Source organism: Ciona robusta, unplaced genomic scaffold, assembly GCF_009617815.1.
Source record: "Ciona robusta unplaced genomic scaffold, ASM961781v2 AP042737.1".
Lineage (NCBI taxonomy): Eukaryota > Metazoa > Chordata > Ascidiacea > Phlebobranchia > Cionidae > Ciona > Ciona robusta.
This window is the reverse complement of record NW_028323116.1, coordinates 471,275-498,583: the sequence shown is the minus strand read 5'-3', so window position 1 is coordinate 498,583 and position 27,309 is coordinate 471,275. Positions and strand designations below refer to the sequence as shown.

General features: G+C 35.9%; 3 protein-coding genes across 5 annotated transcripts in view; 1 reads left to right on the top strand and 2 right to left on the bottom strand.

Annotated features, from left to right (window-relative positions):
- LOC149724293 (glial fibrillary acidic protein-like) overlaps nucleotides 1-27,309 on the bottom strand; it is a 48,837-nt gene that overhangs the window by 16,877 nt on the left and 4,651 nt on the right. The window lies entirely within an intron of this gene.
- LOC149724296 (C3a anaphylatoxin chemotactic receptor-like) lies at nucleotides 1,070-11,469 on the bottom strand. Its single transcript, XM_089893199.1, has 11 exons — nucleotides 11,361-11,469; nucleotides 10,936-11,098; nucleotides 9,875-10,037; nucleotides 8,038-8,219; nucleotides 6,695-6,820; nucleotides 6,322-6,513; nucleotides 5,370-5,553; nucleotides 4,547-4,795; nucleotides 3,344-3,456; nucleotides 2,088-2,228; nucleotides 1,070-1,748 (listed from the first exon to the last, which is right to left on the bottom strand). Exons 1-11 carry the CDS (start codon nucleotides 11,428-11,430, stop codon nucleotides 1,586-1,588), a joined length of 1,746 nt encoding a protein of 581 aa, XP_089749325.1. The 5' UTR covers nucleotides 11,431-11,469; the 3' UTR covers nucleotides 1,070-1,585.
- LOC149724295 (organic cation transporter 1-like) lies at nucleotides 15,762-25,765 on the top strand. Of its 2 annotated transcripts, XM_089893208.1 has the most exons (13): nucleotides 15,762-16,262; nucleotides 17,538-17,631; nucleotides 19,048-19,206; nucleotides 19,893-19,996; nucleotides 20,882-21,036; nucleotides 21,564-21,753; nucleotides 22,125-22,248; nucleotides 22,405-22,567; nucleotides 22,905-23,078; nucleotides 23,147-23,255; nucleotides 23,616-23,715; nucleotides 24,380-24,519; nucleotides 25,016-25,765. In XM_089893208.1, exons 1-13 carry the CDS (start codon nucleotides 16,120-16,122, stop codon nucleotides 25,104-25,106), a joined length of 1,746 nt encoding a protein of 581 aa, XP_089749334.1. In that variant the 5' UTR covers nucleotides 15,762-16,119; the 3' UTR covers nucleotides 25,107-25,765. The 2 variants fall into 2 exon arrangements, with proteins under 2 accessions (XP_089749334.1, XP_089749335.1); XM_089893209.1 differs by lacking the exons at nucleotides 15,762-16,262; nucleotides 17,538-17,631 and adding an exon at nucleotides 17,638-18,733.

Here is a 27,309-nt window from a genome sequence, read left to right as displayed (position 1 = left end):
TTTACTACCAAATAGAACCGGATACTAGAAAGAGAAAAGATCTTATCTGACCCCAACCTACTATAAACTTAACTTAAATTATCTAATAATGCAGAAATTAAACTAGACAGTATATTGCCGCAGTCATACGCCAACCAAGCACTCCATACTTCCTACACTGAACACAGTTTTGTTGTGATACTTCTTATGTAATATTACTTAGTATATTAAAGGCATTCGTTTTTCCTAATAGCACTGTTTAACGCTGCCGTGTGAAGCTTAAACGTAATATGTTTGTGACTTACAATGAATGCAACTATTAATCCTTATATGGCAGGACAACGACAGTCGTGTGATATGTTTTATATACCTCGTACCAGCTGATGAATTACCAAGTGTTCAATTGAAATGGGGATAATTTAAATGCGCGTTTAAACACAGCGATTAAGAGTCCTAACTTTATATACCGGGTTAATTCTGTATAATGTATGTAGAATGGCTTGTTCGCTAATTGTAAGATTATTTTGTTTTTCTGTAAATGAGGATTCTTTACCATATGTTGCAACAGCCACACTTTTTAACACTCTTTTTTTTACTCTATTTATCTCTTTTTTTTACTCTTACACTCCTTTTTTTTACTCTATTTATCCAAAACATGTTTCTATTTATCCATAACATGTTTAACGACTGTCGGTTTGCTGTTGATTTCGTTCTCTTCGTTTTTTTTCAAGAATATTTTCTATCGTTTTCTAAGAATTAAAAAACGGGTATTAAGTTTTTGTTTGGATTCTCAAAAAGTTGTAACCCAATGGCGACATCACGCTCAATGGCGAGATCAAGAAATCGATTTTAACCAGTGACGCTGGGCATTGGTTAAACCGTGGATCAGAGGACGCAGGGTTTGTTATACGATACATTGTGATTAGAAAGCATTTTGTCTTAGTGAAATGTCGTCCAAGTCGTTAGCGATACAAAAACAATTGAAAAATTAGAGCCAACCACCCACAAAGTCGCATGCGCGCCATCTCGTCAGCGGACATGAAGTGTTTGAAACAGAACACCTATGTTATAACGACTGTAAAGAAGCGTATTACTTTTCATGAATACTTTATTTTGTAACATTATTTGTAAACAATATATTTCCCGTTTGAGTTAAAACAATTTATGAATTAACGGTAAAGTTAAAATACGCGGTATATTTTGGGGTTAAACAAGACACGGCTCATTTGAAAGTCCTTCTCTCTCTCCTAATTCGAAAGAAAAGATGAAAAAGGAGAGATGGAGAGAAAAAGAAAAAAGGGGCGTAAAGTATTTGACCCAAAGTTTGCGAAATATTACGGAAGTGCATATTGAATTGTTATGTACAGTGTTTAACAAATGAAATATTATAATAATATACGTAAGTAACTATCAGTAGAGAGACATGGTTATATTTTCATGCATTATTGGGAAATTTTATACAAACAAAACTTTGTCGTCAATAACAAGCCTAAAAGGCTAAATCTAAAGTTCAAAACTAAATGTCACAAATTAAAATCGGGGATATTTCAAAATTTGGGAATTCGTAAGCTTTACGTTTTTTTCGTGAAATATTTGCAGAAATCAATTAGATTTTGTCATCTGTTAGCTTTTGCATTTCTCCATTCTCGTCGTCGTAATTCGTTGGTTTAGCTTTTACCGGGCCTGTATAAACAGAGTGCATTTGTTGTTCAGTCAGGCTCATATTGGTCGCTTCCATTGGTCGTGTCTCAGATGTCAAATCGCCTTTCCTATTAAGGAATAAAAAAAGTAACTTGTGAGTTATAACACGGGTGTTCTTTTTTGGGCCGTTAAGTTCCACGTATGTAACTTACTTATCTTCGTGGCGGAGCAAAAACAGGGGCCAGTTTTATATACCTTATGCCCTATCTCGAATTACCAGGAATATATTTGTATTTTAGGTCGACAATGACCATGAGATACAAAAATGCATCCTATATAATATGTTTGGTAAGGCAAGAAACAATATATAAAATAATATGATTTAATATTACTAGCTTCATTGGGAAAAAAAGAACATACAACGTATGGGCGTATTTAACAAATAAAATGGTGTAAACATGGCTTACTTGTAAACTTTAGTCATTGCAGTTGCACTAGCGGAACTAAGGTCTTTTGTTCCAGATTGTTTCTTTGTGAAACGAACAGAACCAAGTCCGGAGGAGCTAGTTCGGATCTTCACTGACTTTCGGATGGTGGATGTTGCAGATCTGAGAAAGAAAAGATGATCAGGTTATTTGTATACCCTCTGCTCGCTGTCGAGTTATAACATAGGAGTCTTCTTATAAAACAGACGCACATGTTGTATTCATACACTTAATACTCACTGTCAAATTATAACATAGGTGTCTTCTTATACACCAGACACACATGGTGTATTCATACACCTCATGCTCACTGCCGAGTTATAACATGGGTGTTTTCTTATACACCAGGAACACATGGCATTTAAAAAATCGTACTCTATGAAAGTTCCCCATGTTGGCATTTGGTTTACTCAGCAACATTTACTACTACGCGTATCCGGAACGTCAGTTGAACAATACCATTACATCATGCCATTAAATACTCATGCTCCACAAATATGTTATCAGATCACGAAAGAGCCACTAATCATGCTTAAAAGAAATGCAGTATCTGCATTGCTTGCATGTATTGGCAAAAATAAAGGTTGTGCAAATTTAAAACCAAAATGACTCTTTCTCTTTCGTGGTATGACCGAGCGTCTGCAAATTCAAATTCTGAACAGCAAATGCTTGCTGTCAGGTAGTCACTCATGGGTCGTTATGTGAGTCAGAAAACGAGAGTGTGGTCACTTTATTATTGGACACTGTCCTTCGTAATGCATAAGTCTTGACATTTATGGAAAAGAGGGAGTAACAGGACATATTTACTATCGTGCACATTGTGTTAGAAGGCAATTTTATTGTTATTCCCAATGAGAATAAGGTGTATGAATACACCATGTGTATCTGGTGTATAAGAAGAAACCCATGTTATAATTCGACAGTGAGCATGAGGTGTATGAATACACCATGTGTGTCTGGTGTATTAGAAGACACCTATGTTATAACTCGACAGTGAGCATGAGGTGTATGAATACACCATGTGTGTCTGGTGTGTAAGAAGACACCCATGTTATAACTCGACAGTGAGCATGAAGTGTATGAATACACCATGTGTGTCCGATGTATAAGAAGACACCCATGTTATAACCCCTATGTGTGTATAAGAAAACGCAATGTTATATCTGAGCAGTAAGCATGAGGTTTCGACATACAATATAATTTGCAAATAAAGTACGTCAAAATTACAAAATACTTACAACCAACGCCTAGCAAATCTTGTCCCAAGTACACTGTAGAGATACGGATTCAACAACGAATTGGAATAAGCCAAGAGCGAGCCTATGATTGGTAAAGTAACGCAGAGGGCTTTCTGTATTAAAATTAAAGTCAACGTTAGTTATATGCGAGAAAAATTATTACTTTCAAATTTCTTTTGCATTTTAAATTGTGTGTGTTTACTTTTTTGAAAGGGTACTCTATTTAAAAAAAAGATTGATGTCATTTTGGCAAAATTTGTATTTTTCTAACACTATTGTACTTTGTTTGTAACGTGTTTCGTAGCGCTTAATCCTGACAGTTTTTTTTGTCAGAACTGTCCAACTTTATGAGCAGTGGATTACAGCAAAAAGATTTACATACTTTGTTCCAGTTACGCTGTTTTTTAGATTTCATTCTCTCTCAGGAGTTCTAACATGGGTGTCTTCTAATACACCACACACACATGGTGAATTTATACACCTCATGCTCACTGTCGAGTTATAACATGGGTGTCTTCTTATACACCAGACACACATGGTGTATTCCACCTCATGCTCACTGTCAAGTTATAACATGGGTGTCTTCTTATACACCAGACACACGTGGTGTATTCATACACCTCATGCTCACTGTCGAGTTATAACATGGGTGTCTTCTTATACACCAGACACACATAGTGTATTTATACACCTCATGCTCACTGTCGAGTTATAACATGGGTGTCTTCTTATACACCAGACACACATGGTGTATTCATACACCTCATGCTCACTGTCAAGTTATAACATGGGTGTCTTCTTATACACCAGACACACGTGGTGTATTCATACACCTCATGCTCACTGTCAAGTTATAACATGGGTGTCTTCTAACACACCAGACACACATGGTATATTTATACACCTCATGCTCACTGTCGAGTTATAACATGGGTGTCTTCTTATACACCAGACACACATGGTGTATTCATACACCTCATGCTCACTGTCGAGTTATAACATGGGTGTCTTCTTATACACCAGACACACATGGTGTATTTATACACTCTATTCTCATTAAGAATAACAATAAAATTGCCTTCTATCACAATGTGCAGGATAGTAAATGTCCTGTTAATCCCCCTTTTCCATGAATGGGTGTTCTCTGATCACCAAACGCACATTCTATTTATGTAACACATACTTACTGTCATTTTGACTTACGTTTTCAAATTTCACTGCTATCCCAGCTATCTTTGCAATGTGTATTGCATGAAAGGGCAACCAGCAAACAACGAAACAGCCAACAAGTGCAGCGCACATAATTGTAACTCTTCTACGGTCTTTGTCCGACCTGGAGGACCCTTTACGTCCTCTACCAGACGTCGGTTGTTGGTTGCTTTGCGTGCTCGCAGTGCGCATGCGCGTGGTGGAGAGACGATGTATGATAAGCCCATAACACGCTACCATGACCTGGGAAATATACATGTTTAATAAATCTTGCGCTTTCTTATGTTTTATGTTGGCAAGTGTTTAGAATAGAGTTGATTGGGTTAGATGAGTAATGCTATCATTTTCATTAATGCATGAATGTACTTTATTTATCCTTGCGTGGCGGTACAACGACAGTGGTTATATAACACGAGTGTTCTGTTTTATCTAGACCTCGTGCCTGCATACGAGTGAATGCGCATGTAACGTTGTGAGTGATTATTGTTTTTAGTTTTTTTTTTTTTATGTATGGCTGGCAATTTAGACAACCCATTAGTGACCAATGCATTGAAGCAACTGCCCAAGAATGCACAATCAACCCATAACCTCATCTAGGGGGAGACAAGCGCACTAAATATTGTTCCGCGGCGTCATTCACAATAGGTCCAGTTTGTATTAAACAAAATATATTTTATCCGTATCTTCACGACTGTAAACGAACGTTGTTAATTGTTAAAAACGCGGCTATGTAATATAAAATATTATGTTCTAACGGTATCCATTTTATTCCCGGTACAAAATTTAATCACAATCTGTTTGTTTTTCTGAAGCTTACCAAAAACGGGAGCAGAAACATGACAATAAAATTGAAGACATTAAAGATTGTCCAACCCCGTGGTCGTGTCCAGTAGTGACACTCAGGTGCGATTCCTGCCTCGAAATTATACTGCGGTACTGTTGTCATAGTAGCAGTGGGGGTGGTAGGGGCTGGTGGGAAAACTGGCATACCGATTCCCGGACTGTAAATAAGAATAAAGTGTGTAAGTTCAGATGTTTTAGTTGTATTTAGTGTACTTGGTAAAAGCTAACACGAGGTGTATAAAGCAGGACACCCGTGTTATAACGACTGTCGCTTTGCGGTCACGCAAAGATAAAGTAGGTTACATTCATTTAACATTGGTATAAAAATAACAATTTTTATTTCGTCGTTTCAGTGACGAAGATCAAATTAAGTAAGACGATAAAGAACTAGAAGCAAAACAATAGTCTTTATATACACACTCTACTGTAACATCTGCATAAGCAAAAGTTATAAATAAAATAGTGACCGATAAACTTACATTAAAGTATAAATTAAGTTATATTGAGTTATATTTAAATAAAATAAATAAAGATATAAATGAAAAAGACGGTATATTAGTTTGGTTGATTTTTATTAAATTGAATAGACGAATAAATGAATGCATTTTATTTATCTTTCCGTGTTTGGGCAACTCAGTCTTTATTACATAAGTGTTCTGTTTTATATACATTGTGCTTAAAAGTTACACATATGTATAGAGAAAAAATAAAAAAAGGCAAAAAATATTCATCAACAAAGTAACATACGGTTACTCGTAAGCTGGAACGAGGTGTATGGAACAGAACACCCTTTTTTACGACTGTCGTTTTCCGGCCAGACAATGATAAAGTAAGTTACATTTATACATTTATGCAGGTAACTTCTTTTATGTGTGCCTAAAAGTTTGGCCAATACCAGTTACGATTATAGCACCAAATTAACTTACAATCCAATGCCAGTAAAATTGTCTGAATTTCCTGAAGAAGTGTTTCCCATTCCGCCAAATCCGCCGATTCCGCCAAATCCACCAAGTCCGCCCAATCCACCGTCACCTCCGCCTCCAGTTAAATCAATATTCCCAAGGCTTCCCCCAAAATCAATACCAAGAGCGGAGAGGTTGAAATGAGTGTTAAGGTCACTACATACAACATCTCATTAAAGCTTGATATGACATATTATATATTTTTTGTTTTTATGTTCACTGTTGAGTTACTACATAGGTGTCTTCTTATACACCAGACACACATGGTGTATTTATACACATGAAGCTTTTTCCAACATAAGTAAGACCTTGTAGGAAAGGTGTATGTGTAACTAACGTGCAGTATGGTTCTGGCCCAGAAGGTTCTTGTCCTATCTTAAGGCATTCATCAATTCTGTCCGTAGTATATCCATTCTCCAGACATCGAGCTGTTTCATTCACTGGATCCGGGGGGAACCGATAGCTGTACATAACAGAAAATCGAATCAATCGTTGTGGATGAAGATAATTAATTGACTTGTGCATGTTTTACTTTTAGAACTATGTGTAATGTACATCAATATACAGAAGGGTAGGGGAACATTGGACACCCTTTCATTCTATTTTCGTGTCCCATTTGGTAGTACACAAAGCACACTTAAAGCGTTTAAAAAATCGTGTTGTCCATAAACTGATGTTAATTGTTTAAAACACGATCAGGATATTTAGATATTATGTGCCGAAGGTGTCGCGTCTCCCCACCCTAATTTACCCAGTTTTGTTAGCAGCATCAAGCTTTGGACCCGATACATCTGGACTAGAGTTAGGTAAACACTATGCTATTTATTTTTACTAGTGCACTTGTATGTTTGCATTTACGTAGACCAATTGGTGTGTGAACCTATTTATACTGAAATAAATATTGAAAGAAAATATTTTATTTTGCAACTATTAAGAAACATAGTTGTTTGCATTTACGTAGGACACTATATAGTTGCATTAATGCAAAACACGCATAGTGTATTCATACACCTTATGCTTAATGTTTTAAATAGAAGGCTACATCTATTTTGTTTGTTTACATCTACGTAGAACTTTATAGGTTTGCTTTTTGCAGAACAGTTTATGCTTGCAACTATATAAAGAATGTGTGCGTTGCATCTGCGGAAAACAATGTGTGTTTGCATATATTGTTATCTTACAGGAAATTGGTGCTGCGTGTACACTCTATTGTTATATCACCTGGAAGTTTTTCAACGTAGCGCTTTCGATTTAAAGTATTTATAAATTGTCCATTTAAATACACATATAGTATCAGTTTATTTAGGACGTTGCACTCTTTTAATGCCACTAATTTGCATAGCAATGTAAAGGCATTTGTCATGTCCAATGATATAGACACACCGAAAATGTTATAGTATCGCCGAGCCTGAAGCCTTTGGGCTGAAGACATGCGCGCACACGGCGCCGGATATTTTCATAAATTGTGACGTAAGGTAGGACACCTATAGCACATAATAACTAAATATCCTGATCGTGTTTTAAACAATTAATAACAGTCTCTAGGAGTCGTGCGGATACGTTTTTATATTTGTTTCTTTAAATGTTTTTTGTTTATTACCAAATGGGACGATAAAATATAATGAAAAGTTGTCCCATCCCTCCCCACCGTATTATACATTTTTTCCCACACAAAGGTACCTGCATATACAAGATCCTTTTATCCCAACCTTGAAACTGTACAACATAATTGGTATGCATATGAGCAGTGAAACAAGCCACGTCACTGCAGTGATCATTACTGACACAACAGGCTTTCTAAGTTTCTGCAGCTGGGTGGAGAAAGTATGACACACAGCAATGTATCGGTCAAGACTCATAATCTAAAAGCAAAAACGTCGTGTCAATAAAAAGTGATGTAGATTTTACAATATAGTAGGGTGGGGTAAAATGGAACAGGCTTTCACCCTCTTTTCGTCTCACATTTGGCAGCAAGCAAAGAATCTTTACAGAGATTCTAAAAGATCGTTGTTAATAGTTTAAAAACACGATCAAGAAATATGGGATTTAGTTAGTAACAGTGTTCCATCTTACCCTTTAGTACAAAAAGTGCCTTCCTGATGTAAATCAAAAATAATTTTTATTAAAAAAACAGCGCTGCTTTTAAGTTATTGTCATTTTTGCTTCCTTTGTGTCTTTCTAGTGCAGATGTTATAGGCTCGAGGCCCGACGCTGTTACGATTAAGCGTGTGTATCTTTGTGCAAAACACTTACAGGAAAATATCCCAATTAGTGGCCCTCTAACAAAATGTAACGCACGTATTAGATTAAAGAGTAAAAATATTAAAACAAAAAAACAATTACCCATAAAGTTACACGCACTCGTAAGCGTGCAGAAAGTGTATAAAATTAAAACATCCGAATTTTAACAACTGTCCTTTGCATGGAATAAATAAGCCACATTCGGGCATCCCGTACCATAGCCCGTTTATACAAATTGCAATTTTTGATATCATCGTAAAGATTAATTCTGACGATTTTTTTAAAACAGCGTTTTTCTTTTTTTAGAAGACATACAAAAAAAATATTATTCTAAGTGCAAAATTAAATTTCAGTGCTTGTTATCTGCATAGATTTTGATTCACATTGGTAAAGCACAGCTGCATAAACTCACGACCCGATCAGGCTAACCAATTAACAACCTAATACTTCTGACAGGTTGGCATTGTCCGGAAGTAATATTAAGTCCTATACTTTAGTTTATGTAAACACATATGGCGAATTTAATCGTATGGTCCTTTTTCGTATTTTGTATCAAAACACAGTTAAAAAAGGGTGGGGAAATATGAGACACCTTTTCATTTTTTTTCGTCCCATTTGGTAGTAATCAAATAACGCTCAAAGAATTATATAACCGTATTCTCTTGGCTTCCATAGACCGTTGATAATTGTTTAAAACACGATCAAGGTATATAGATAATATATGCACTAAAAGTGTCCCGTCTCCCCTCCTACTATTTCACGTTAAAAAATGTTGTGCCTTAAAACACACATCAGTTTTTTAACGGGCAAAACAAATAGTTTGGAATTTAGTTTTACATCATAATTGTTATAGCAGCTAATATATAAATATTTCGCTAGCGGTAATTTGTAACGAAAGCAAAAAAAATACTTTAAATGTTATAAAATACAATGTAAAAATATTTTCCGCATCTCCGTTTGTGGTTAAGTGGTAATGGGCAAACTCTTGAATTGAATTTCCCATGACTTAATTCGCTCATATTACCCACAAAGTTACATACATGGTAATTCGTAATTCGCACGAGATGTATCAAACAGAACACCACGCAGTGTTATAGCGACTTTCATTGCCTCGCCATGTGAGAAAAAACAAGTTAAATATGTGGCAACTTGCAAGTGGGGACGAGGTATATGAAACAAAATACACGTTTGTCATTGCCCAGTTATGCAAAGAAACTGCATAAATTTATATAAAATATAATCGAATTTTGACTTTAAAAAACACCTACAGACTCACCATAAGAAAAAGTATAGAAGCGTAGTAGTTTAGGAAAAGCAAAGTTTCTTTAGCTTTACACATCCATTCCGAGTATATCCATCTTCCGTTGATATCTTCCACCATTTTAAAAGGTAGAGTTAAGAGGAACAAAGAGTCAGCTATGGCAAGTTGTAGTACATACCTAAAAATGTTGGGTTATTTAGATTTTTGGTCTGTATGCGAACACGAATAAATGTAACTTATTTAGCCTATAGCATGGTGGGATAACGACATTTGCTGTTACATGGGTGTTCTGTTTCATAACTCGTGCCCGCTCGCGAGTTATCATGAACGTAATTTTAAAGGTTCGAATTTTTATGGAATAATAATATATTTTAGAAACATCTAACTGGCAATTTAGACTACACATTATTGACCAGGAATCGAGCAATTGCCGTCTTCCCAAATGATTTTTACGTATACACTGTGGCAGCATTGATGAGCCCTGAATTCACAGACTGTGTCGCTAACCACTATTCTACGATTATATGTGTTTTATATGGGTGACCATTTTTTATTATGGGATTAATAAACGCCCGATGACGAGAAAATAAAATGGAAAAGAGTAGGCCTACCCTCTTTCGTAAAAAGTAACATTTTTGTGTCTTCGGTTAGACAAAAGAAAAATCTGCCGTTACAGCAGATTGATTTTGTGAGATAAACTATCTTTATATTCAAGGCCGTAATACCGATGTTTAAAATTTCTGATAGAACTTGGTTGGTGCGAATTACTTTTATACATTGAGCAGATTAGGTCTTGTGCTGTCCCCCATTTGGGAGCATCGTGACCGAAATTCTTTGAGGTCAGCCACCTCAGAACATCATCAACATATATATGTGTGTGTATTTCTGTGTATTTTAGGTTACATAAGTTATAACTCGACAGTAAACATAAGGTGTGTGAATACACCATATGTATCTTGTGTATAAGAAGTGTTAGAAGACAACCATGTTATTACTCGACAGTAAGCAGGGGTGTTTGAATACACTCATGTTGTAACTTAACAGCGGGCGTGAAGTTCTCGACCGAGCAAACTTACCAGTGCGTCACCGACTTTTTATATTCCTGCAGAACCAGAATAACGAAGATTACCATCATGTTGCCTATGAGTCCGAATGCGCAAATCAACCCGGAAAAAACAACTTTAGGAATGTTAACCTGGTGACCGGTTATCACCTCAGTTACTCCGGCTGGGCCATACACTAAAAAAACAATACGAAAATTAGATAACACATTTATATTAGAAAGTAATCACCTACAAAGCAATATTCGTATTATGAAAAGTGTCGTTGCCCCGCTGTGCGAGGATAAGTAAGTTAAATATGTGGTACATAACTCGTAAGCGGGGACGAGTTGTATGATACACAACACCGGTGTTATAATGATTGCCGTTGCTTTACCATTCGAAGATAAATAAGTTTTATTTATCAATGCAACTTAACTAATACTAAACCAAAAACTAACCAGCGGAAAAATCCGGTGAAATATCCGAAGATTCTACGAAGTCAAAATTGCCGAAGTCGTATGCGGCCATCGTTTCACGGAATTAAGACTTTAAACTAAAAGTTTCACTCTGGTAACCGAGAATAAAAGTTTGTTAAAACGTAAATGCTTGCATCGAACTACTCTGTACTCTGTCGAGTTCTAATGTCCTTTTTTTACAACTACTTGATTACACTACAGCGGAGCTTACCTATAAAAAGGACCTATTGAAATCTATTTACACCCAGCGTCGTTCAGCGCTGGTCAGCGTTAGAGATTTCTTTGCCTGTTCTCTTGACATTTGCACTGCAGCGCAGCTCGCCTTGGTACAAAAAGAACAAACAAAGAAATATCTACGCTGCGCAACGCCTGGTGTAGACATTTATTTGTTTCTTCTTTTTACACCGAGGCGAGCTACACTGTAATCTAAACGTCGCTAAAAAGGGACAAACAAAGATACATCTAAGCAAAACAACCCCATAGTTGAAGCAATTTCTGTTTTTTCTAGTTCAACTAATTACGAGTGGTGCTTTCGTATAACGCATTTACTCCGGAGTGGGTAAAATGAAAAAAATGTTTTGGCGAACTCTTTACTTTCGTCACCCCACCATTTATGATATGAACCGCGAAGAATTGCGTCACTTCCCGTGACGTCATGGAAATTTAGGCAGTGACGGCAAACTTCGTGGCTTTACTCTCCGTAAGCCTAGTGACGTGTTTCAATGACAGTTCTGCGCATGCGCTCCAGGAAGTACATAGCATTAAGAAGTCGTTTAACCAACTCAGTCTTTCAGTTTACGCTAATGTCCACTTTTACGCCTCAATCTTAAAACTTATATACAATTGCACAAATAAATATAGTAGGTAGGGGGAAGATGGGACACCTTTAACACAGATTTATCTTTATATCCTGGTCGTGTTTTAAACATTTAACAATAGTCTATGAGAGACGTGGAATAACGTTTTATAATTCTTTGAATGTTCTTTGTTTAATACGATATGACGACAAATTACAATTAAAAAGGTGTCCCGTCTTCCCCTGCTCTACCATATATAAATAAATGTTCAAAGCTTACTGCAAGGCCATTTTAAGTACCTTTGCTTAAAATCTTTACAAATATACGCTAAACAGTTGCCGCTATCTTTCCGAACAAACTTAAATGTAAAAATTACCTCACAATACGAAGCTAAAACGAATTTGTTGGTTTATAAACTGCTAACAAGCTGATTTAAAATGCATCCGTAAAAATGCATCCTTCTATTGCTTACAATTGATCTCTTGGAATATTAGCTCTTAAAGCATAAAATACGAAAGTATTGCTTACCAGACGCTTTTAAAAATATCTGCTTAGAGAGCGCGCGCCTAAATTGGCATATTGTTTTAACGGGAAAGTTTTTCAGTATAATGATTGATTAGCACAAAAGGAAGAAGGTATAACTGCTTGTCGCGTTATCGCTTCCGTTTTAGGTGCTTGATTACGTGTGGCATGCAGTGACTATGCTGCATTATATTTTAACTAAAGCCGAATAAGCCATTATGTACGTGTACGGTGTATGGTATTGTTTCTCTTTGTCACGTAGGTCTACATATACATAATACAAATGATAGCATTAAACACCTAATGCCATCTGCCGAGTAACTGAGGTGTCTTCATATACACAAAACACGCATGGTGTCTTCTTATACACCAGACAAATATGGTATATCCTTTTCTTTAATTTTCCATGGAAAGGTAAAAATTCTATTCCATATAATATTAAAAATAACTGTTTATGCAAAACAAAGCAAGGAAGTCTTCCCTAATTATTGTTGTTACGTATCACTGTTATACAGGTACACGGACGTGATGCCTAAATATTTTCTCATCCTTTATATGAAGATAACACTTACCTTAACAAGGAAGCGTATTACATTATATAGTAAGTTTTAGTATAAATGTGTATTTATTGTAACTAAAGTCTTGATTAAATTCAGTAGCTTACGATAGGCAGCATGACTTGGCTTTGACATTATATTTCGTTTTACCAACACAAGTGTAGGAAGACATACAAAATATGTTGTTTGTTTTGATTCTGTTAAATTTGATCGTCGTAACATCAACCACTGATAGTGGGCATCAACTTGATGGCATCGAATATTACATTGAGTATACGCCAGTTACTGGAATTGACAAAGCAAAGGAAAGTTGTCAATCAATGGACGCCATTCTAGCTGTTGTTAATTCTCAACGCATTCAAGACTTTCTCGTAAAAAATATCAATGCTACTAAGTTAACAGGTAGCCAAATATTAATTACATTGTTACGAACTATTGTGCGTATGTTCGAGTATGATTTTGAATGTTTTATGGTTTAGGTAAACCATATTCCTTCTTCATTGGTTTGAGTCGTACCAGTCCAACTACATTGCAATGGTCGGATGGAACAACAACTGATACATCAGTCTTCACTTATTGGGATACCAATGATGTTGTTTATGATTCCAGGAAACTTTGTGTTACTATGGGATGGTATGATGCATTATTTGGCCTTTTTAAATGGAAGATTGTGCGCTGCAGCGGCACCCATCGTTATATTTGTCAAAGTAATTATTTTAACGATTAAAATTATTGAACCACACTTTAAATGTTTCTTTTTTAATAAATATAAATACCAAATTATAATGTTGTAGGAAATGCATCAACAACAACAGATATTGACTACAATGCTACATAGTATTGCTTAATATTGGCTTGTTTTAGGTTTGTAAAAACATTAAATATATCTTTCCTACAGTAAGTAACTAACAAAATTTATATTGTTTTACGTCCTGCCTTTATACAATGTACCAATACAATTGTTAGTACATGTGTACGTTTAACTTTGTTTGGGTCATGTTTAGAGGTCTTGTCGCAAACGTACGTAGCCGAAACACCATCGTGGGTTATTCCTGTTCTTGTGGTTTTGGTATCCTCAACCGTCGTTTTCTTGCTATCATTTGCGTTGTACTTGTGGAACAGGTAAATTAAACATACAAAAATGCTTTACCCCACGCCAACCTAAATTATGTTGCTTTGCCATAAAGCTGGTTTAATACAATTGCAAAATTATTGTTGCAGACTTAAATTACTTGAAACAGCACCCCCAACTTCTGTTGTCAATTCAGATTACATGGATATGACGCAAGCACCGGAACATATTATTCCATATGCCACAACTCTTGGTTGTGAGTTTTTGTTTATGACTGACTAAGTGAACGAATGTAGTTTGCTTTATCCCCGTGTTAAAGAAAAAAAGCAGGGTACTGGTAATTAATAGCACGGGTGTTCTGTTTCATACACCTCGTGTCAGCTTACTAGTTACCTCTTAACTTTGTTGGTGATCGTGTTTTATGTTTGCTAATTTATGTGTAAGTTATGTTAAAAAAATAACTGAACCTTGCTTAACTAGATCAACCGCCAAAATACGAAAATCTAAAAACACCAGAACCAGCATACGAAAACTTCAATAACGAATGATGACTCTTATACATGTATTTATTGTAAGCCAAGAAACAACAACCGTCACTTTTTGTTTGTATTTGTATGTATGTAAATTCTGACTTTATTTTCGCGTAAACGTAGGTGTTTTGTTTTACACACTCACAGAAATAAAAAAGAATAGAACGCGCATCTCCAATGTCGGTAAAGAAGAATTGTCCCGTTTACTATTATAGTCAGTAAATTCCAGGGCGTTTTATGTAGTTTTTCTTCTTTCCTTTACTCAATTTAAAGCCACGGAGAAAAATAACCCTTTCCGTATATGTTTGTAGTAATTCAATTCTTAAACGCTAACAAAGCATTCTATTTGAATAAGGTTACTTCATGTCAGTAGAAAATGTGTTTGCTTGTAACTTTATAGTAAATCCCTGGAGTAGCGCCGTACTCTCACCCTGTTAAACCAAAAGTCATGTGCTTATCCACACACTGCAACAGCTTCAGCAACTCGACTGTGGTTATTGAAGTGGCAACCATGAATAAATAAATAAAATTTATTTCATTACTTAACTACTTTAACTTTAATAGTTTATCACTTGGAAATGCGTCACTTAATTTGCCACCTATGTAGATTTAAACCACTAAACCAATTTCTGTAAACCAATAATTGTCCTAGATTTTGCTGAGCTCCGATATTTTCTATTGAGCAACTATGTACACAAAGATTTTGCAGCTAAAAAAATTATCTAATTGTTTTCTTAGCAAACACAAACGCTGCGGTATGTTCACTTTAATTGCTTGTTTAACGGGGAGTGTTTAATGTTCCTGCATTCGCACAACTTTGCAAATGCAACTCGTCACTTATTAACACAGATAAGCTGTAACCAAGATGTTATTTTACAAGCCACAAAATGCAATTTTTGAGTGTATGTTTGCGATAGCTTGAGTACTAGGACTGTTAACTATATCTGTTCCCATACTTTAATATTACTGATCAAAAGCAGCATTTTCGTTTTGGATAATTTAAAGAAAGATCTAATTTAAAGCGAGTATCGCATATGTCATTGCTCATTTAGTCAATTCTTATTCATGCAGTGATTTAATTCCTATTTAGTGTAAAAGAGGTTACTATCCACAAAGTTACAGTCTGAAGCATCTACTGATAAATAATTTGGTATTCAGAAAGTAACGTTTTCCATAACCACTGTAAAATCCTGTAACAGAGTTCATGCCTAAATTTTAAATTACTTTTAGTTCTTATTCCATTTGGGTTACTGTTAAAGTAAAATGGATCTCGAGGCGTATCAAGATGAAGTAGGAGGTATAAGCCAGTACCAGATCGTTATAATATGTCTCGCTTCCTCCTTAATGTTGTTCTCAAGTTTAACAAGTCAGGCTGCAGTATTTCTTAGTGCAGTTCCCGATCACAGGTATATATGGACTTGGACTGTATTTTATGCCAGTTTGTACGAATAGAGATAATGTGTATATATAGTAAGGTGAGGGAAGGTGGGACACCTTTAGCACATAATATATAAATTTCCTGATAAGGTTTTAAACAACCAACAACGGTCTATAGGAATCGTGAGAATACGGTTTAAATTTCTTTGAATGTTCTTTATTTACTACCAAATGCGTCAAGAAAATAGAATACAAAGATGTTCCATGTTCCATCTTTGTATTATATACATTAAATATCTGGAATGCTGCGTATTCAGTTTACTCATTCCTACATTGCTAGATATTATATATTTAAACAAATAATGTCAAAACGCTTTTGCATTTACTCAATTGGACAGCCTATATACCGACACTGTGGCGCAGTAAATAGCGCGCCCAATTATAACCTACAGGTAAGGGTTTAAGCATCGACGCTGCTACATTTGCGGGCGTATGCGAAAAAAAATACTTTACGGCAATTGCTACCTAATGGTCACTAATGAGTTGTATAAAATTGACAGCCTAACAGAAAAAAACAACCATCCACAAACTTGCATACGTCGTAACTCGAGGTACATCCGTGTTATAACGACCGTTGTTTCTCGTGTTTACACAACGATAAAGCAAGTTACATTCATTTTACAGTACCAGTTTTAACAGTACAGTTTTAAATCAAGTTTTTGTGTTGTTAAAACAATGCTTGGGACAGCGCCGTGGCAGAGTGGTTAGTACGATTGCCTGTAGTCCTTATTGTGCCAATTGACGCTCTTGCTTTATCATTGTAGGCGTAGGTGTTCTTTTTTTTGTGAAAATAATCCATGTTTACTTTTTTGCCTAGTATAATTTTAAAGATAGCTAGACAGACTCTAAGTCACATTTTAACGTATTTAGATTTGGAGACAAATAATTATCGTGTATTCTAACTTATTGTACCCAAAACAACACAGTGGGTATAGGGAAAAGGCATGTTTTTTTGATACATGGATTTGAAACCTGACATAGTAGGGCAGGGAAAGATGGGACACCTTGTCATTCTGTTTTCTTGTCCCATTTAATAGTGAACAAAGAACATTTAAAGAATTATAAAACCGTATCCTTACGACTCCCATAGACTGGTGTTACTTGTTTAAAATACGGTCAGGATATTTAAATATTCTGTTCCAAAGTGTTCCATTTTCCCCCGCTCTACTATACATAGTTTTCGTAGAAGTAAGCAATTTTTAGACATACAAAAACTAGCAAAGTGTTTATAATAAGCATTGCAGATGTTCCGTGCCACCGATCGACGATCCGAACTCGTACAATTTTACCGAATCTGAGATTCGTAACCTTACAATTCCGTACAACCCAATAGAACAGGCAAGTATGAATAAATAATTGAAAGTAGCTTGCCTATTCCACGCGTGGCAGGGAAACACCAGTCTTTTCCATCGCTATTTTGTTTTAATTGCCTCGTGTATTATATTTCACGCATAATAAAAATGCCGATATTTATTTAACTTGCTGGAATAAAATATCCAAGGATAACATATACCGAAGTAAAATAACTGTCAAAGCGTTTAAACATAAACGTTAAGCACTTGTAATAAGCTCTGCGAATCTGACCCTGATCGGATGTTCTTATAGTTGAACGATTCTTGTATAGTGAAATAAAGTAATGTTCTGGTGCTACGAAAACGTAACCAACAAAAATCAAGTCCAACCACTAACGGTAAATGAGAAATAAATTTCGCTCAAGTGGCACCGGCAGTCTCACAAACAGCATCATTCTTTTTAAATAAGAGACTGTCGAAGCCATTTAGGCGAAATATATTTCCCTATTATTACTAGTGGTTGGACTCGATTTTTGTTGGTTACTTTTTCGTAGCACCAGATCATAAACATAAAGCCTGAATTCGTGTGAAAATGTGAACCACGCCTTGCAATGTCTGCGTTGGCTTAAATCTACACGTTGGTTTTAGATAGCTTTGGTTAAAAAAAATGGTTTTCTGAAATACAGTCATGGTAGGTAAAGGTGTTGTAACGTTACAAGCACTACAACAATATTTATTTAATGTGCCTTTTCTGTTGTGTGGCGTTTTACGTATATTTGCAGATATTTAATTTATCGCCTAGCTTTCTTTACAACCTTTTACGAGGCAGTTATAGACGCACTGGTGTTGAAAAATAAAGAACGACCGTTTCTATCTGGCTTGATACCGTTAACAGTTACTTGCCTCCTCTTACTCGGGGTAATGGGTTCAAGGCTCGTCGCTGCTACCATTGCGGGTGTGTGTGTCCTTGGGCGAGGCACTTAAAAGCGAATAGTTTGGTTGTCCTAATTATCAGTCACATACAAATAATGAAAAAGAATAACTGCCCGCAACGTAACATACTTGGTAACTCGTAAGCTTGCAAGAAATGTATGAAACAGAACATCAGTGTTATAACGACCGTCGTTTTTCACCCACGCGAGGATAATGTAAGTTACATTCTCTACATTTCTTTGCTTTGTCACTACTTACAGCAGGCCCCCGTTTATATTACATTTTACTACAAAACTTAGTAGAACTAATTGTGAGTAGTTTCAACGGTATAGGGTGTTAGGGCTGGGCGCTTAAACTTCTTAACGGAAATTGTCGTTACACAGTCAGCCTTGAGATTAGATTGTTTATAAATTTTCTTTCATAGCGCTTTTAATTTCTGTTTGATCATTACATACACGCATGATATTCGCTAACGCATTGAGGGTAACAGAGATGCACAGTAATGTGAAACATTTATTTGTGTTCTAAGACATATGACGCGTGTCAGAGGTATGCCTATAACCTCTCAACCTGCACCGGAGGTGATGACGTTTCATGCATTACGTCACCAATGGAAGCTGGTGTGATGACGTGTGATAAAGGCTATTACTACGATACATCGGTGTACAAAGCTACCACAATCTCCGACGTAAGATATGGCCGTTAGGAATATTGTACTTTTAGAAAGAATGTATTTTTACAACACATGCTCTTGATTGAATTACAAACTGTTTGTCTTTTATTAAAACAGACGAAACTTCGCTATCAAGTTATAACATTGTTCTTATACACCAGACACGCATGGTGAATTCACACACCTCATGCTCACCGTCGAGTTATACTAGAAATGTATTTTTATACACCAGACGCACATGGTGTATTCATACACCTCATGATCACTGTTGAGTTATAACATGGGTGTCTTCTTATACACCAGACACGCATGGTGTATTCATACACCTCATGCTCACTGTTGAGTTATAACATGGGCGTCTTCTTAAACACCAGACACACGTGGTGTATTCATACACCTCATGCTCACTGTTGAGTTATAAAATGGGTGTCTTCTTATACAACAGACACGCATGGTGTATTCACACACCTCATGCTCACTGTCGAGTTATACTAGAAATGTCTTTTTATACACCAGACACACATGGTGTATGCTATTCATACACCTCATGCTCACTGTCGAGTAAAATATTGGTTGTTTTCTTATGCACTAGAATATATTATGTATTTATACAACTCATACTAGCTATCAAGTTATAACACGGGTGTTTTCTTATACACTGTACACACAATAAGTGTAAACATAAACCATATATATTGCAGTTCAACCTTGTATGTGATAGAGTTTATCTTGACACTCTGGCCAACACTTTGTTCTTCGCTGGGATTTTTATCGGCTCTGCCATTGTGGGTCCTATGTCAGACTGGTGAGTATATGCATTGTATAAATATAAGTGTAAACCTTTTGATTCTATTGGTTACCAACTAAATGAGAGTGTATGCGTTTTAACGATGGTTGACATTACTTCCGCTGTGGATCAATGTTGCAGAACTCACAAAGAGAACAGATGTTATTGCGTTCGAAACTCTATGCTGCCAATATTATGCTGTCTGTGCTTAAAGGTGGTTGTATCGTTTAGCGGAAATTAACTTCATCAAGTAGTAAAATGATTTGCTGTCCAAACTATATAAGCCATACAAAATTGTTATCAAAATTAAGGAAAAAGTTTATAAGGCTAGTTTATGTTTATTTTAAAACTTTCATAAAAGGTTAGAGAAAAGTTGTAAATTTGATTTTTTCCGTATGGCTATTATACGTGCTCGTTTATCAAAAACCTGTTGATTCACGACACTTTTTATAAAAAAGTTTTTCCCGTTGGGTTTTATCGACCGTTCTTTTGGTTATATTCTTCTGAATGTAACTTATTTTATTCTCGTGTGGCTGGAAAACGACAGTCGTCATAACACGGAGTAATAATACACCTCGTGCCAGCTTATTAGTTAAAATGTATGTTACTTTGTAGGTGATTACTTTTTGGGGATTTTTATTCTTAATTTTATGAATATAGCTGTTAAATTAGAAAATTCATTAGTTACCACTGGGTTGGAACAATTGCCGGTAAGTGTCTTGTTCAAGGACACATACGCTTACAATGGTAGCAGCGACGAGCCTCAATTACCTATTGGTTACAAGCAGGCGCGCTAACCACTTTGCCACGGCGCCGGATTCTCTGATTAATTTCCGTTACTGCATTTGAAGGGATAAATGATTTTTTTGTTATATGTTATGTAAACTTAGCTCAATATTACAGGTTTGGTCGTAAGGTGGCAATAATAGTTTTCTGCCTCTGTCTTGTATCTACTGGGGTTGGTTGTGCGTTTGCTCCAACTTACGAGATATTCGTCGTAACCAGAGTTCTAACTGCAATTTTCGGAATCCCATGCTTCATCATACAGTTCACTTACGGTATGAAGTCCCCATCTATACATACAGTGTGAAGAAGTGAATGAAAGAATATATGTCGCTTATATATCGGAAATACATCTGTACATTACCGACGCCGTGGTATAGTGGTTAGCGCGCCTGCCTGTAACCCAGCGGTAATGGGTTCACGGCTCGACGCTACTACCATTGTGGGCGTATGTGTCCTTGGGCAAGACACTTAACGGCAATTGCTCCAACCCAGTGGTCACTGATGGGTTGTCTAAGGGGGGCATATGTGTCTTTGGATAAGATTTCGGTATCAAAGCTGCTATTGGGCGTATGTGTCTTTGGATAAGATACGGTACGACAATTACTCCTACCTACATGGTTTCTAAAGGATTATCCAGACTATTAGCAAAATATTTTTTTTTAAATGAAATATAGCTGCCGAAAAAAATAATCACCTACAAAATTACATATGCGGTAACTTGTAATCCGGCATGAGCTATATCAAACAGAATACCCTTATTATAACGACTGTCTTTCATCAACTGTTCTACTTTTATTAGTGACAGAGATATCTGGCATTGAATGGCGAACACAAGCTGGTCTTTTAGTCAACATGGGGTCCGCTTTAAGTCACGCCATTCTACCTGGAGTTGCGTATGCGTTAAGGGAATGGAGAGGTATCCAGTTGTACGTTGGTGCAAGTCCTGCAATTTTCCTATTGTTCGTGTATTTTATTCCTGAGTCTCCCAGGTTCGTGATAGACTGCGTGTCTTGTTACTGGCTCCCGGGTTCGAGGCTCACTGTGGTGTAGGTGTATACGATTTAATGACTGCCTCGAAACGAGACGCTTCCGAAACCAAGGCTCACTACGGTCGGTCCGATTCAGTCTGTGCCTCGTAACTGGAAGTTCCCAGGTTCGGAGCTCATTGTGGTGGCCAAATTGATGTGTGCCCCGTAACTGAAAGCTTCCACGTTCAATACTCACTGTGGTACCTACAATTCAGTGCGTACCTTAAGCTCTTTTAAATCAGAAAAAAAAACTGTTCTAAATTACTTAGGAACATTTATATTAAAAATGACTGTTATAGGCTAGAAACGTTTGTTTAACATCTTTATTACAGGTGGCTTTTGGCAAATAAAAAATACAACCAAGCAAAGGCTGTTATTGGACGATTCGCCAAAAGTAAAGGGAAAGTGCTGAGTGATGAAACTTGGGACAGGATCGTGGAAATGGAAGAAAAACATGTAAATCGGTTTCTTGTGGTTCCTGAAAAACTAGCCAGTATTAAATTGAATATACACATAATCGCGCAAATTTATGTGTATATTCAAGTGCTTCATATCCAAATCAAAAACAAACCTTTAAGTGGAGTTTAAAAGTTTTTCTTGCTTTTGTTATAGATTGAATCAAGGAAGTCTGAAGAAAAAGCTGCAAAGAAACTTGGAGTTTGGGATCTTTTTCGTTTCCCAGCCATGCGGGTGATTTGTCTTGACATTTTGTTTATCTGGTTCACTATTAGTATGGTGTTCTATGGACTTACATTGAACGGTGGAAGTTTGGCAGGTAGGGTATGACCATTGGTAACCAACGAAGTTCCCAGTTGAATGCAACTACGTGCGCATCATTTTATACTTACATACACATATGTATACTTGATAACAAACTGTATCGTGTCACCACATACAAACCGTTTCATGCGGTGCCGATGATCTACCTTTTGGTTTCTAAATTTGTACTCTACGTGTCCGTTCATTAGAACTATATGTGTATTTACTCCCAAGCTTAAACAAATTCTGTCAGTTCTAGTCACTGCTATATAAAACATATACGCTAATTCTTTGTTTAGAAATATACTATCTGCATGTCTCTTTATTAAAGCACTGTTCTCTTTCATTTACAGGCGACCCATATCTAAATACTGCATTGAACGGTTTAGTAGAAGTAGGCGCCTACTTGGTTCTATATTTCTCGGGTAAATTTGGTCGCAAGCCTATGTTGAGTGGCAGTTTTATCTTGGGTGGGCTCTCATGCATTTCGTCGATGTTATGCGACTACTTCTCCAATGGAGATACCGGTGAGCCATGTTTGAAATATGTTTATAACATTAACACAACACGTTTACAGCAATTACATTATTTTTAGATTTGTTGAATGCGTCAACTGCTCTTGCAATTATAGGGAAGTTTTTCGCTTCGCTTGGTTTTGCTTTGGTTTATCAAGTTACGTCCGAACTTTTCCCAATAGAAGCGAGGTAGGTTATTCCATAACTATATGTGTATCTGGTGTATAAGAAAACACCCATGTTATAACTCGACAGTGAGCATGAGGTGAATGAATACACCATGTGTGTCTGGTGTATGATGAGACACCCATTTTATAATTGATAGTATGCACGAATACACCTCTCTGTTGGTGCAAAAGCCACCTTTCCTAATTGGCACTCTTTCTCACACTTTGTATCTATATAGCTTGTTTTAACAATTATTGTTTCTTAGCATTTTAAATAACATAATCGTTGCTTTCGTTTTGAAAAAGATAAATTATGAAAATCATGGTATGGTATAAGCACAAATTTAAGCTCAACACTTCAAAAACATAATCTTCGTAATAGAACAACAGCAGTGAGCATGGGATCAATGTCTGCTCGAGTCGGTAGCATGCTTAGTCCTTTAACCCTTCAACTACAGAAATCTGTGCCATGGGCTACCCAGGTAATTATAAACCGTAGGAGAAACGGCCAAACGTAAGGTTTGCTCGAAACCCAGACTTTTTACAAATGTGAGATTAAGTTTTTCTTTTCAGAACATTTACCGACCGTATGAATTCTTGCACGAAACGTGAAATAAAAAACTATTTTTACGTCTGGTTAAGCTATTCAAAAATTATTTTATTTTAACTTTAATATAGAAATCAAAACCAATGCTTTTAGCACCTTAAAAACATTAAATATTCTAGTTTATTGTGTATTTGCCATTACTCATACTTTTATTTACTTATTTATTCGCTCATACACAAATTATTTTTTAAATACTTATTCACTTTTTTATTCACACTTTTATTTACTTTCATAGGCTACTTATTCCTTCGCTCATTAATTTCGCCTGGTTAAATCATTTATCATTATCTACCCATTCATTAAATCATTTTTTAAATTTATTTTTTACTCATTCATTTACTCATTACTTGACTCGTTCAATCACTCATTTATTTATTAGTTAATTAAGAAAATCATTCACTTATTTTTTTTCCTTTTTATTTGATTCAGTCATTTATTCACTCGTTAATGATATCGGCCATTTAGATTTATCTACTTATTAAATATTTATTTATTTACTTAACACTAATTGATACGTTTATTCGTTCATTTACAACTAGACAATATTTGGAACCTTGTCAGTGCTGGCCGGCTTCACAACACTTTTCTTTCCGGAAACAAATAAAGCCGAATATCTTCGTTCGCTTCCCGACGCTGAGCAGTTTTATTGGGACAACATTTTCTGTTTAAAATGGTGGAGGTAAACAATCAGTATAGTAATTACATGTTATAATAGCTTAAACCTGTTTACACAGTTCTTAACCCTGCCCAAATTGTGACGTTTTTATATTTGGTTGCATCGTCTGTAACAACGATTCAAACCTCTCTTTTTATTGTAGTTATAGTTATATCATGTTTAGTGTACTCCAAGCTTACAAGTTCTGCTTTACGAATATTGCCCGAAAACTCTAATGCTTCCTGTGACCGCGCATTAAAAGAGGTTTAGAAACCCTATCTGAAATGGTACAACCATACATAGTTATGTGGCCACGCGACGATAAATAGGGGACATTTCTCTTGCCTTAGCAGTGCACCTGCTTCTTGCCTGGATAATACGGTTCGAGACTCGGCGCGGAAACGAGGTGTGTATAAAACAAAACGTCCATGTTATAACGACTTTCCCTGATACACGAGGATAAATAAGTTACATTTAATCGTTTACTTGGTAAAGAAAAAAAATGTATTGCGTTTGACAGCAAAGGAAAAAGGACATCGAACGAGGAACACACTAACTGTGCTTATGTGGACGAAGAAAAAAGAGAAAATGGAAATGTTACTAGATTGTAGCGCCATCATAGTGTAGAGCTGTCATGTTGTAGTGTAGTTTTATTATAACCATGACTGGATTTCCACCGGAACCCTACGAAATTGCGTTTTATAAGTTTCAGTAAATAAATATTAACATAGTACTGTTGGGTAAGCTGAATACCGTTCGCACCTAAATCTTACATTTCCTTACAGGCATAAGCCTACAGCTTTACAATTCTACAAATATTATTTGTTTACTACCACAAGAAGCAAAAAAAGGGACTTAAAACGTGTCTTATGTTTACTCATCAACTTAATGTATAGTGGGGTGGGGAAAGATGGGACACCTTTTCAATGTATTTTCTCCTCCAATTTGGTAGTAAACAATCATTCAACGATTTTTTATAAAACTTTATCTTCACGGCTCCCACAGATCGTTGTTAATTTTTTAAAACACGATCAGGATATTTGGTTATTATGTTTAAAGGCGTCCCATCTTCCCCCAGCCTACCATATTTTAATTTTACGTTATGGCGCTGTAAACCCAGATTGCAATGGATTAAACCGCTTTGGCATCTGAATTAGCTTTAGTTGTATGAGTTCTTCCAAATCAAGTCCGATTGTAACATATTGCATTGTAAAACTTGACATCGTATTGTACATTAAGTTACCAATAAATTACATTAGCATTTAAATTTTCAGTTTTGTTTCGGTATAAAAACCAGAGTTCTTGTTTGACTAAGTTCCAATATAATATACATCAAAACAGTGTTAATTCTTATACCCCTGACTTAGTAGTAAGCCGTTGTCGCAGGAGTCTGGTTCCTTCCCAAAAAAACTGGTTTCCACTGGCTACTTTTAACCACATTTTCAGAAAAATCTAAAATTGTGTTTGTGAATAAAAAAAAACAACTGTAAAGCGCGACATGTTTGTACATTCCTTGATTAAGATTTATCTTTTTATAAAAAAATCAGTGCTACTTTTTAGTTAAAACTACAAGAGATCATAGATCCAATGAATAAGCACGTTTTAAACCAATTAGCATAATCTAGTAGAGTCGGGAAAGATGGGACATCTTTATAAATATATATTATGATTTAAAATAATATTTTAATTATTTCTGTGATAATTTACACTGCCTTTGTTTTGTCACAAGAATAGTTATGACTGCACAGCATCAGCCAACCTTCCACACTTGTTACTCTGGTATAGGGGTTATACCGCGACAGGATTCAACAAAAATACTACGAAACTTTGTCTTTTACCCCGCAAGTACGGAGTCTAAACTGTTCTAAAATCATTTTTCATTACCAACGCATGCTTTGAACTTCCTGACTGCACAGTATTTGTTATAACCGCATTTTGCCGATTCGAGTCGCGTCGCAAATATAGCGAGGAAAACTTTACATGGCGGCCCGTAGCATAATTACAACAGATCAAAGATCTAATGGGTGAGCACGTTAATTAAACTAATTAGCATAGTATTAATTAACCCTTTTTACTACAACGGTCGACTGAGCTTGATCAAAAACTTTTAATGCGTCCCCACTTAAATGGAAATAGTTTGAATCATTGGCCTAACGGTTACAGCGCGCGTTTTACTAACGTCATGTCCCGGGTTCGATCCTCGCCTGCCGTGACAAATATTTTGGATTTGTTTTCTGTTAATAAGAGATATACGAGACTACTATATATACTTTTTGTTTATATTTGCATACTAACGTAAACAAAGCCAAAAGTTACCGATTACCATTTTAAGTACATTTTAAGTACGAGTTAGCACTTTAAACAAACAGAAAATTTAAGTTTAAGGTGCATTTTGAATTTAGCGCATTTGATCAAAGAGTAAAGTAATCGTTCGCTAATTATGCGGTTTCAATTCTGAAAAATTCTAAATATATATTATGATTTGATTTCAATCAAGAGAATAAAGAAAAATGCTAGAATTAAAAATTGAAATAAGTGCGGAAAAAAGTCACGAAAAAACAACAAGAACAACTGTTTGACGAAAAAAGGATCTGTATGACCACTAACGTGCTTAATAATAGGCTACTGTATCACGTATACCAGTGGCCACTACGCTTAACACACAATCAGCAACAACAAAGGGCGACAAAACAAACATTTTCCTATTAAACAAATTAAACTATCTGAAAACATGACTATATTTAATTTTCTAAATATTTAAGTAATATTCGTTAGGAACAAGACATTTAGATATTTAATAAAAGTGTTGATTTC

Excerpts from the sequence above, each read along its gene's own strand:
- LOC149724296 (XM_089893199.1), bottom strand. The coding sequence starts at position 11,430 with ATGGCCGCATACGACTTCGGCAATTTTGACTTCGTAGAATCTTCGGAT. Across the intron at positions 11,099-11,360 it reads TTCACCGGATTTTTCCGCTG|TGTATGGCCCAGCCGGAGTA; the intron begins GTTAGTTTTTGG and ends TTGTTTTTTTAG. Across the intron at positions 3,457-4,546 it reads TAGCAGTGAAATTTGAAAAC|AAAGCCCTCTGCGTTACTTT; the intron begins GTAAGTCAAAAT and ends ATTTTAATACAG.
- LOC149724295 (XM_089893208.1), top strand. The coding sequence starts at position 16,120 with ATGGATCTCGAGGCGTATCAAGATGAAGTAGGAGGTATAAGCCAGTAC. Across the intron at positions 19,997-20,881 it reads GTGGGTCCTATGTCAGACTG|GTTTGGTCGTAAGGTGGCAA; the intron begins GTGAGTATATGC and ends TCAATATTACAG. Across the intron at positions 22,568-22,904 it reads GAACGGTGGAAGTTTGGCAG|GCGACCCATATCTAAATACT; the intron begins GTAGGGTATGAC and ends TTTCATTTACAG.